This window comes from Callorhinchus milii, unplaced genomic scaffold (genome assembly GCF_018977255.1).
Source record: "Callorhinchus milii isolate IMCB2004 unplaced genomic scaffold, IMCB_Cmil_1.0 Scaffold567, whole genome shotgun sequence".
In the NCBI taxonomy this organism is placed as follows: Eukaryota; Metazoa; Chordata; class Chondrichthyes; order Chimaeriformes; family Callorhinchidae; genus Callorhinchus; species Callorhinchus milii.
This window is the reverse complement of record NW_024705308.1, coordinates 34,592-47,415: the sequence shown is the minus strand read 5'-3', so window position 1 is coordinate 47,415 and position 12,824 is coordinate 34,592. Positions and strand designations below refer to the sequence as shown.

The 12,824-nt window shown below is 50.2% G+C and overlaps 1 protein-coding gene across 1 annotated transcript; it reads left to right on the top strand.

Moving 5' to 3' along the window:
• The first annotated feature begins 2,801 nt into the window (after positions 1-2,801).
• On the top strand, positions 2,802-4,428 carry LOC121852212 (zinc finger protein OZF-like). The gene is given in 2 exon segments (XM_042346284.1): positions 2,802-4,279; positions 4,281-4,428. Coding segments are annotated over 2 exon segments (1,626 nt in total).
• Positions 4,429-12,824: the final 8,396 nt, after the last annotated feature.

Genomic DNA, 12,824 nt, shown 5'->3' with positions numbered 1-12,824 from the left:
TTAAGCACGGCCGCCTTTGTCTCCCCGCAGCACAAACAGATGGCCCAGGAATGCTTGGAGGGTTAGGAAAAGGTCACGAGGAGGGATCGCGCCGGTGTCTGCTTCTTCTCGCTGTTTGTGTTTTTTTTTTGGTTGCCCGCTCGCAAGGAATGCAGAGAGAAGGGAGTCACGTTTTAAGTTAGACAGGCACACAGCGAACGAGCAGTCTGGGTTGAGTCGTGCTCAGTCTCGCAACTCGGCGTGCGACGCAGCGTTGCGACGGGGCTCGCAAGAGAGTTCGGGCAGATCGTGCCTCGAGGAGAGATGGAATGACGAGACATCGTTAAAGTGACAGTCTGAGAGCAGTCGAGTTGGAGTCGAGCTCAGCGTTGCGACGGGGCACGCAAGAGAGCGGAGGCGCGTCGTGCCTCGAGGAGAGATGGAACGACGAGACATCGTTAAAGTGACAGTCTGAGAGCAGTCTGTTCGAGTCGCGCTCAGTTTCGCAACTCGGCTTGCGACGCAGCGTTGCGACGGGGGCTCGCAAGAGAGCTGGGGCGGTTGTGCCTCGAGAAGTGATGGAACGAGGAGGAGTCGTTCGAGTCGCAGAAGTCTGAGTTCAACCTGGGTCGGGGCTGGGTTTCAGCCGTGCTCCGGCTGGTGGAGCGTCGTGAGGACACGAAACACCGATGCCGATAGCCGGAGTCGCTTCTCGCAGAACGAAGTTAAGTGCGAGTGAAGCCGGCCGCTGCACGAACAAGGGAAGCACGGAGCAGAGAGAGTGACTAGTGACGACAAGCAATCAACCTGTAAAAGGGTGGAGATCGCCAAGCGTCGACCAAGCGAGCAAAGCAGAGAGCGCGAAGCAGTGGAGGAAGCCTGGTCAAACGGCTGCGAGGGAGAGGACAGCGCCATCGAATGCGCCGTGTGCCTGAGGGCACACCGACCAACGACCAGTGTGAACACACAAGACGTCCAGAGCGACGGCGAGCATCGTGCCGACTCAACAATCAATCGAGCAGTGGAGAAGCCGGGGGCTGCCACCAAGAAAGCGCGTGCGCCACCTTGCGCCACCGTGCACCACCTTGCGCCACCGTGCGCCACCTTGCGCCACCGTGCGCCACCGTGCGCCACTGTAAATATTTATGCAGTTTTTCTTTTTTTTTTAAATCCTTTATATTAAGTTCACTTGCTTGCTTGCTTGCTTACGACTGTGCAAATCTTTCGGTCGTTTTTTAACCCACTTCCCGTGATCCAATCGAGCTGACATTTTGCACACAGACTCGTTGTGCGTGACAATTAATTTTCGTGAAATTTTTTTTCCAAATTTTTACACTTTTTATGATTTTTTTTATATTTAATTACCAATTGCTTAATGGTGCCATGCAATCATCTGACCCATAGGTGGCAGCCATCTCAAGCCAGAGGACGAGAGGACTCTAGCCGCCACGCATATAAAGGATTTATAGTGAAAAACTTTGTTTTTACGGGTGTACTTGTTACCGGGCCAAGCCCGCTTGAGCTGCTCTACCGCTCTTGTTTTCAGAAGCGACCTGCCCACAACGCACGGTGAGGCTTTGTGAACTTGTGTGTGAATGTTTTGACTTGAAACTTTCGTGACTGCAGGAATTCATATATCTTGGTTCTTTCAGTGAAGTCACTTAGATAGAAAATTAAATAAAAATAACAGATAATAAAATAAAAATTAGAAAATTGTAAATAAAGAAAAAAAACCCACGACGTTTCGATTGCAACACAAGTGGCATTTATTTGATTTTATTATCTATTATTGATATTTTCTATCTACGTAACTTTACCGAAAGAACCAAGAATACGTGTGGAAATGTGTATCGGTCAAAGACGCTAAAATCGTGCTGATGTTCACTCTAAATGTGGAGGGCAAACCCGGGGAATCCGAGGAAAATCCACGCGACCACGGAGAGAGAGACACGCACGCAAACTCCAAATATACAGCAGCTGGCGTCAGGGCCGGGTTTGAACCCACGACTTCCTGCATACCAGGTGAGGTAGTTAACATCTCACCACGGAGAGAGAGAGACACACAAACTCCAGTTAGCCTCGGCTATGTTGATTGATCCTCAATTAATTACTTGGTGGAGTGAGGAATCATTAATGGTGATCAGATGAAGGTGGCCAGGCATGGTTCTGGTCAAACCATCCCCTGTTTACCCATGGCAGTGTGTGACAGTGTAAAGTTTGTGTTTGCAGTAAAGTCTATTAACTCTGTTGAACACGGAGGTTATATCAGAACAATAGTTTATTTTTGTTTACCTCTGGAACTCTTTGTAAGAATGGAAACAGGAAGTGAACACAGCACACACGTACAGCTGAAAGTCGGATCTGTTCATCCCAGCCTTCAAGGACATCTGAGCCTGGACTCACACCTGAGTTGCGATTGAACATGAATTTATGCATTTCTGCATAACACAAATAGAATTGTTTTAACACCTTTTGCTATGTCAGCTGAATTTAGCTTTATAAATATTCCTTTTGTAGCCAGACAGCCGAAATTGTGTGCTCGGAGTTTTGGGTTAACATTCATTTTTAAGATACGAGGGCTTCTAGGCATATGTATGACCATTTGATCTCTCTTTGTGTGCAATAACAGCGCGTGTGATGAATATTGGGAAACTGTTTCACTACATCATGAATATATGAATAAGTATAGACGTGTAAGTCACATGTGACTGTATATATGCATTCCTCCGTGCCACGTTACGGACTTGATGATGGTGTGGATGTTCCTATTATCTGTCTGCAGCTGACGCTTCCTCTGACGCTTCCTCTGCAGAATTGGTCTAATGGAGCAAAGGCAGTCAGCACAGCTCGGTACGGCAAGACAACAATGCGACCAGAGTGCATACAGCACGGATTGCACTGGAAATTTGACACAGCACCAGAGAACTCGCACAGGAGAGAAACCCTTCAAGTGCACTGTGTGTGGGAAGGCCTTTGCATGGCAATCAGTTTTTCAGACCCACCAGAGAGCACACACAGGAGAGAAACCCTTCAAGTGCAGTGTGTGTGGGAAAGCGTTTGCACATTCATCTGCTCTAGTAAGACATCAGAGAACACACACGGGAGAGAAACTCTTCAAGTGCACTGCGTGTGGGAAGGCATTTTCACGGTCATCTTCTCTTAAAGAACATCAGAGAACACACACAGGAGAGAAACCCTGCAGGTGCATTCTGTGCGGGAAGGCATTTGCAAAGTCACAACATCTTCAAAGACACCAGAGAACACACACGGGAGAGAAACCCTTCAAGTGCAGTGTGTGTGGGAAGGGATTTTCACAGTCATATATTCTTGTAACACACCAGAGAACGCACACGGGAGTGAAACCCTTCAGGTGCACAATTTGCGGGAAGGCATTTGCACATTCATCTGTTGTTCAGACCCACCAGAGAACACACACAGGGGAGAAACCCTTCAAGTGCACTGTGTGTGGGAAGGCATTTTCACTGTCATCTGTTCTTAAAAAACACAAGAGAACACACACAGGAGAGAAACCCTTCAAGTGCACTGCGTGTGGGAAGGCATTTTCACAGTCATCTACTCTTGTAAGACACCAGAGAACACACACAGGAGAGAAACCCTGCAGGTGCATTCTGTGCGGGAAGGCGTTTGCACGGTCACAATATCTTCAAAGACACGAGAGAACACACACAGGAGAGAAACCCTTCAAGTGCAGTGTGTGTGGCAAAGCGTTTACACATTCATCTACTCTTGTAAGACACCAGAGAACACACACGGAAGAGAAACCCTTCAAGTGCACTGTGTGTGGGAAGGCATTTTCACAGTCACATGTTCTTAAAAAACACCAGAGAACACACACAGGCGAGAAACCCTTCAAGAGCAGTGTGTGTGGGAAGGCATTTTCACAGTCATCTTCTCTTATAAAACACCAGAGAACACACACAGGAGAGAAACCCTTCAAGTGCATTCTGTGCGGGAAGGCGTTTGCACGGTCACAACATCTTCAAAGACACGAGAGAACACACACAGGAGAGAAACCCTTCAAGTGCATTCTGTGCGGTAAGGCGTTTGCACGGTCACAACATCTTCAAAGACACGAGAGAACACACACAGGAGAGAAACCTTTCAAGTGCAGTGTGTGTGGGAAAGCGTTTGCACATTCATCTACTCTTGTAAGACACCAGAGAACACACACGGGAGAGAAACCCTTCAAGTGCAGTGTGTGTGGGAAAGCGTTTGCACATTCATCTACTCTTGTAAGACACCAGAGAACACACACGGGAGAGAAACCCTTCAGGTGCACTTTGCGGGAAGGCGTTTGCACATTCATAAAATCTTCATCTACACCAGAAAACGCATAAGCATCAGAAGATCTGCAAGGAGTGGAGTCTGAAATTGGCTTGTGAGCCCATCCCTCGTGAAACAAGAACTGAAGGAAAATCCCAGATTTGACACTTAAAGGAATCGAGGTGAAATGTGAAGAGGTGATGGTGAAGAGCGAAGAAGTGAAGAGTTGAACACTCAGTTCCTAGGTTCAACCTGCAGAGTAAGAGCGAGCGGCCAGTCTTTGTGGACCTGTGGGCTGGATAGATCCCTGATCAGAAGCGAGAACGACCGCTTGTCTTACGATCGAAACTTTGTGATCTATTTTTTTTTTCTACCTACGTGACATTACCGAAAGAACCAAAGAGTATGTGATTTAGGAATAAAATGTAAAATTATTTAAAATAAAATATATACGCCTGCAAAGAGACTGGAGGCTGAATCTAACAACTTAGACCACTCAACCACTACGCACAGGATGCCCTTGGCGACCAAAGCCCCCTTGATTTCACCAACGCCGGCCTTTTCCCGCCGGCGGTTTGTACAGCACGATAATTTTTAGATATTAAGAAAAAGGTTTAAAGTACATTTTATTGCATTTCTTGAGGGAAATTAGCCCCCCTTTTGCCTCACAAAGTGAGTGCAAACCTCACCGATCGTGTGTTTTAGTTTGTTTACGTTATTTTGCCGCTTGAAATTTCCACGTGAATCAGCGATGATGTTGATGATGATATCGGCCACTTTGTTAAGCTGGTATCATTTGAGATAGCCAGGTCTATACTACACATGACACTATACACTACACTGAACTACACTACACTATACACTACACTATTATACACTACTGTACATTACACTACTATACACTACACTATACACTACGTACACTACGATACACTACACTATACACTATATACTACACATGACACTACACTACGCTAAACTACACTATACACTACACTATTATACACTACTGTACACTACACTACTATACACTACACTACTATACACTACACTATACACTACTATGCACTACACTACTATACACTACACTATACACTACACTATACACTACACTACTATATACTACACTATACACTACACTATACACTACTATACACTACACTATGCACTACTATGCATTACACTACTATACACTACACTATACACTACTATGCACTACACTAGTATACACTACACTACTATATACTACACTATACACTACACTATGCACTACACTATACACTACTATACACAGCTTCAAATCGCCATTTAAGTTTCCTGTTGCGAGTTTAACGCCGAGTTATTCACAAATAAAGGTCTTCTCTTTGGGGGGTCAGATCTCGCGTGAGTTGTGGATGTGTCGTTGAGCCCCCCGCCACCCACCCGGTATCAGCCAGCAAGGTTGTGTCACGGAGACGAAACGTGGTGCCGATTGGTGACTACGTCAGCCCCCAGTGTGTTTGAGAGAACTATTGTGATGTCGGCAGCTGTTGACTAATCGCCTCCAGCCGAGGCACAGACGATGCGACTACCACTAGTACTGCACGTACCACTAGTACCACACGTACCACTAGTACCACACGTACCACTACTACCACACGTACCACTACTACCGCACGTACTACTACCACACGTACCACTACTACCACACGTACCACTAGTACCACACGTACCACTAGTACCACACGTACCACAACTACCACACTTACCACTACTACCACTACTACCGCACGTACCACTACTACCACACGTACCACTACTACCGCACGTACCACTAGTACCACACGTACCACTAGTACCACATGTACCACTACTACCGCACGTACTACTACCACACGTACCACTACTACCGCACGTACTACTACCACACGTACCACTAGTACCACACGTACCACTAGTACCACACGTACCACAACTACCACACTTACCACTACTACCACTACTACCGCAGGTACCACTACTACCACTACTACCACTAGTACCACACGTACCACACGTACCACTAGTACCACTAGTACCACTACTACCACTAGTACCACACGTACCACTAGTACCACACGTACCACTAGTACCACTAGTACCACTACTACCACACGTACCACTACTACCACTACTACCACACGTACCACTACTACCACACGTACCACTACTACCACACGTGCCACTAGTAGTAGCAGTAGTACTACAACTAGTAGTGATCCTACTAGTACCGCTTGTACTAACACTACAACTAGTACTACTACAATGTCTACTACGACTAGTACTACCAGTAGTACTGCTAGTACGACTACTGCACTACTACCAGTACTACAGCTACTACCAATACTACTACCAGTACTACCGGTACTACTGCCAGTACTACAGCTACTACCAGTACTAATACCAGTACTACTACCAGTACTACAACTACTACCAGTACTACTACCAGTACTACCGGTACTACTGCCAGTACTACAACTACTACCAGTACTACAACTACTACCAATACTACAGCTACTACCAATACTACTACCAGTACTACCGGTACTACTACCAGTACTACAACTACTACCAATACTACTACCAGTACTACAACTACTACCTGTACTACTACCGCTACTACGACTACTGCTATCAATACTACCGCCTCTATATCTACGAAAAATACTGCTACCCCTACAACTACCCGTCAATTACTACTACAACCACTACTCCAACTCAAGCGGGGGTGAGTCTGTGGGCAGTGTTGAGTCTATGGTGCAGTGTTGAGTCTATGGGCAGTCTTGAGTCTATGGTGCAGTGTTGAGTCTATGGGCAGTCTTGAGTCTATGGTGCAGTGTTGAGTCTATGGTGCAGTGTTGAGTCTATGGGCAGTCTTGAGTCTATGGTGCAGTGTTGAGTCTATGGGCAGTCTTGAGTCTATGGTGCAGTGTTGAGTCTATGGTGCAATGCTGAGTCTATGGGCAGTGTTGAATCTATGGGCAGTGTTGAGTCTATGGTGCAGTGTTGAGTCTATGGTGCAGTGCTGAGTCTATGGTGCAGTGTTGAGTCTATGGTGCGGTGCTGAGTCTATGGTGCAGTGCTGAGTCTATGGGTAGTGTTGAGTCTATGGGTAGTGTTGAATCTATGGGCAGTGTTGAGTCTGTGGGCAGTGTTGAGTCTATGGTGCAGTGTTGAGTCTGTGGGCAGTGTTGAGTCTATGGGCAGTGTTGAGTCTATGGTGCAGTGTTGAGTCTGTGGGCAGTGTTAAGTCTATGGGTAGTGTTGAGTCTATGGGCAGTGTTGAGTCTATGGGCAGTGTTGAGTCTATGGGTAGTGTTGAGTCTATGGGCATTGTTGAGTCTATGGGCAGTGTTGAGTCTATGGGGCTGAGTCTATGGGCAGTGTTGAGTCTATGGGCAGTGTTAAGTCTATGGGCATTGTTGAGTCTATGGGCATTGTTGAGTCTATGGGTAGTGTTGAGTCTATGGGGCTGAGTCTATGGGCAGTGTTGAGTCTATGGTGCGGTGCTGAGTCTATGGTGCAGTGCTGAGTCTATGGGTAGTGTTGAGTCTATGGGTAGTGTTGAATCTATGGGCAGTGTTGAGTCTGTGGGCAGTGTTGAGTCTATGGTGCAGTGTTGAGTCTGTGGGCAGTGTTGAGTCTATGGGCAGTGTTGAGTCTATGGTGCAGTGTTGAGTCTGTGGGCAGTGTTAAGTCTATGGGTAGTGTTGAGTCTATGGGCAGTGTTGAGTCTATGGGCAGTGTTGAGTCTATGGGTAGTGTTGAGTCTATGGGCATTGTTGAGTCTATGGGCAGTGTTGAGTCTATGGGGCTGATTCTATGGGCAGTGTTGAGTCTATGGGCAGTGTTAAGTCTATGGGCATTGTTGAGTCTATGGGCATTGTTGAGTCTATGGGCAGTGTTGAGTCTATGGGGCTGAGTCTATGGGCAGTGTTGAGTCTATGGGCAGTCTCGAGTCTATGGTGCAGTGTTGAGTCTATGGGGCAGTTTTGAGTCTATGGGCAGTGTTGAGTCTGTGGGCAGTGTTGAGTCTATGGTGCAGTGTTGAGTCTATGGTGCAGTGTTGAGTCTATGGGTAGTGTTGAGTCTATGGGTAGTGTTGAGTCTATGGGTGCAGTGTTGAGTCTATGGGTAGTGTTGAGTCTATGGGTAGTGTTGAGTCTATGGGCAGTGTTGAGTCTATGGGCAGTGTTGAGTCTATGGGCAGTCTTGAGTCTATGGTGCAGTGTTGAGTCTATGGGCAGTCTTGAGTCTATGGTGCAGTGTTGAGTCTATGGTGCAGTGTTGAGTCTATGGTGCAGTGTTGAGTCTATGGGCAGTCTTGAGTCTATGGTGCAGTGTTGAGTCTATGGGCAGTGTTGAGTCTATGGGTAGTGTTGAGTCTATGGGTAGTGTTGAATCTATGGGCAGTGTTGAGTCTATGGGCAGTGTTGAGTCTATGGGTAGTGTTGAGTCTATGGGTAGTGTTGAGTCTATGGGCAGTGTTGAGTCTATGGGCAGTGCTGAGTCTGTGGCAGTGTTGAGTCTATGGGTAGTGTTGAGTCTATGGGCAGTGTTGAATCTATGGGTTAGTGTTGAGTCTATGGGCAGTGTTGAGTCTATGGGCAGTGTTGAATCTATGGTAGTGTTGAGTCTATGGGCAGTGTTGAGTCTGTGGGCAGTGTTGAGTCTATGGTGCAGTGTTGAGTCTGTGGGCAGTGTTGAGTCTATGGGCAGTGTTGAGTCTGTGGGCAGTGTTAAGTCTATGGGTAGTGTTGAGTCTATGGGCAGTGTTGAGTCTGGGCATTGTTGAGTCTATGGGCAGTGTTGAGTCTATGGGGCTGAGTCTATGGGCAGTGTTGAGTCTATGGGCAGTGTTGAGTCTATGGTAGTGTTGAGTCTATGGTAGTGTTGAATCTATGGGCAGTGTTGAGTCTGTGGGCAGTGTTGAGTCTATGGGTAGTGTTGAGTCTATGGGTAGTGTTGAGTCTATGGGCAGTGTTGAGTCTATGGGTAGTGTTGAGTCTATGGGCAGTGTTGAGTCTGTGGATAGTGTTGAGTCTATGGGCAGTGCTGAGTCTGTGGGCAGTGTTGAGTCTATGGGTAGTGTTGAGTCTATGGGCAGTGTTGAGTCTATGGGCAGTGTTGAATCTATGGGCAGTGTTGAGTCTGTGGGCAGTGTTGAGTCTATGGTGCAGTGTTGAGTCTGTGGGCAGTGTTGAGTCTATGGGCAGTGTTGAATCTAGGGCAGTGTTGAGTCTGTGGGCAGTGTTGAGTCTATGGGGAGTGTTGAGTCTATGGGCAGTGTTGAGTCTATGGGTAGTGTTGAGTCTATGGGCATTGTTGAGTCTATGGGTAGTGTTGAGTCTATGGGGCTGAGTCTATGGGCAGTGTTGAGTCTATGGCAAGGGTAAGTCTATGGGTAGTGTTGAGTCTATGGGCATTGTTGAGTCTATGGGCAGTGTTGAGTCTATGGGGCTGAGTCTATGGGCAGTCTCGAGTCTATGGTGCAGTGTTGAGTCTATGGGCAGTGTTGAGTCTATGGGCAGTGTTGAGTCTGTGGGCAGTGTTGAGTCTATGGGCAGTGTTGAGTCTATGGGCAGTGTTGAGTCTATGGGCAGTGTTGAGTCTATGGGTAGTGTTGAATCTATGGGCAGTGTTGAGTCTGTAGGTAGTGTTGAATCTATGGGCAGTGCTGAGTCTGTGGGCAGTGTTGAGTCTATGGGTAGTGTTGAGTCTAGGGCAGTGTTGAATCTATGGGCAGTGTTGAGTCTATGGGCAGTGTTGAGTCTGTAGTGGTGGTATTGACGTGCGCCGGCAGTGAGGGATCACGGGGCGCGGGGTTGGGAACGCAGTGTGGGCGTGGCATGGACGCGCGCGCCGGTGGTGAGGCGCGCTCACACAAGCTGGGAAGAGAGGATCGTAGCGAGTGCGCAGTGATTGGTCAGATAAGTGGGTACTCTCAGCGACGTCCGCAGGAGGGGTATAAAGGGGGACGCGCGAGAGCACTCGTGGTCAGTGTTAACCAGTTGAAGACCGAAGACGGGGTGGAGGAGATAGGGGCCCTGTGTGGCTCGGAGCCGAGACTGGGGGGACCGTAGTCCGACGCCCGTGTGGGTCGGGACGGTGGTACCCAGAGCCGAGACGGGCACCCCGGCTGGGTGTGTCCCGGACGGCAACGGGGCGTAAGAGCCCGTGTCAGTACAGCTGAGTGGGTGTTAGTCACCCGTGTAGCTGAGTGGGTGTTAGTCACCCGTGTAGCTGAGTGGGTGTTAGTCACCCGTGTAGCTGAGTGGGTGTTAGTCACCCGTGTAGCTGAGTGGGTGTTGTCACCCGTGTAGCTGAGTGGGTGTGGTCACCCGTGTAGCTAAGTGGGTGTTGGTCACCCGTGTAACGAAGTCGTAGCTGAGTGGGTGTCCGTCACCCGTGTAGCTAAGTGGGTGTTGGTCACCCGTGTAACGAAGTCGTAGCTGAGTGGGTGTCCGTCACCCGTGTAGCTAAGTGGGTGTTGGTCACCCGTGTAACGAAGTAGGGTGTTAGTCATCCGTGTAACTACAAGTTGGTGAAAATAAAGAGTGTGCTACCCGTGAAGTCGTCTCCTGCCGAGTTACTACTTTACAACTGGCGTCAGAAGTAAACCTGTCTTCAAGGAGAAATGGACACAAGGAAGACTTCTCGTTCCCACGTGCAAGACCGGGGAGACGACGACGTACCGGTGACACCACCCTCGGGAGGAGAGGACGAGGAGTTGCCGCCGATGCAGCACTTCGCGGAAATGGCCGATGCTCCGCCCGCCTCCGACACCAGCCTGCAGGACGCACATTCCCGCCTGGCGGAGTTGCTGCTCGCCGCCGCTGCAATCTTGGCGGAGATCTCCGTTCCAGCGGCCGGAGGAACGCCTGCGGGGTTGGAAGAGGCGGCGCGGCTGGAGGGTTCCCGCCATAACGGCGTTTCGCGCCAAAAGTTTGGGAGTTGGCGCCATTTTTGAGGGCCCGACTCCGCTTGGCGGGAAACGAGGACACCACGTGGCCAGAGGTCTCCACACAGCGCAGCCCGCGTCATCGGCGAGCGCCGGAGCTCTCCATTTTGCGCCTGCAGAGGGAGCCGACATTTTCTACAACCACAGCGGCGCGCGGGAAAATCGCTCCAACGACGACGACGACGATCGAGTTCTCCAGCAACGATTGCCCGCGCTGTCGGTGTTCAAGGCGGACGGGGGCGACTGGGGAGCCTTCCAGCGACGGTTCATCGCGCATCAAGAAATGTCGGGGTGGTCCGACACCACTGCCCTGCGCGCGCTGCCAGCGATGCTCGACGACGACGCGCTTGCGGCCTTCACGTCTGCCCCGAGGTCGTCCCGCTCAACGCTCCAGGCCGCGCTGCACCTGTTGGCCAAGGTGTTCGGGCCGCCCTCGACCTGTCGCCACCAGTTCTACGATCGGCGGAAGGTGGTTGGAGAAACAACGCTCGCCTATCGCACGGCGCTGCTCGCCCTGGCAGATTCAGCTTTTCCCCGTATGGACAAGGAGGGGAAGGACGCCATGGTGACGGAGCAGCTGCTGGCGCTGGCTCACGGATTGGGAGTTCCCATTAATACGGCGGACGAGATGGACATCTGCTCCCTGGGGATTGCCACGAGTATCCACGCTTACGAGGTCCTACAGCGGAAGCCGACGGTCGTCTGCGCATCGGTGGAGAACGGGGCACCGGCCGCCACGATCATCGGACCTCAGCCTGCTGTGCCTCGGGAGGAGGCCTTCGCGGGTTCGAGGCCGGGGGAGTGGAGAACGGGCGGTCGTTCGCCCACACGCTCCTCCCGCAAGCTGGAGCAACCGAAACCCACGACGTCCCTCGTCGTCTGCTACAACTGCGGCCTTCGGGGCCACGTCGCGTCGGGATGCCGGGCCCCGCGTCAACGCACCGCGGGACCACGTCCGGACGACGCCCAGGGACTCAAGACATCCCAACTGAACCCGGCAAGTCGCGGCACCTCACACGTTCGGTCCACAAGCACGGCACATTCGGGTCGCCGCTTAGCGGTGGGGGAACCGGTATGGGCGCCGGGGGTTCGGTTCGGCGAGAGGGGTCCGCGTACGGCCCGAAGGCAGTCGAGTGGTCCGAATTAGCCCACAGGATTGTGGCTGCGTCGGCCGGGTCGTCCGTGGTAACGGGGTACATTGACGGGGTTGAGGTCCGGGTGCTCGTGGACACGGGTGCGTCGGCCACTATTATTTCGGACCTGATTTATAATATTCTTCCCGTACAATGTCGACCACTTCTGCCGGTGGACGTACCGTTTTACGCGGCAAACGGGGGATCTTTGGGAATCATCGGCCAGATTCGGGCGAATATTTGTATTGGCGACATTAAATTGGCGGGTCCTATTTTTGTATCATCATCGTTGGCCGTTCCTTGTTTACTAGGCACGGATTTTCTGTCTAAGATGCCCATAAAAATTCTCATAGACCAGGCCTGCATTGAGCTTCCATCGGGTCGGCGGGTTGAGTTTTTGAAGAGTCCAAATAAGATACGCACGGCTTGTGCGACGGTGCAGGCGCTGG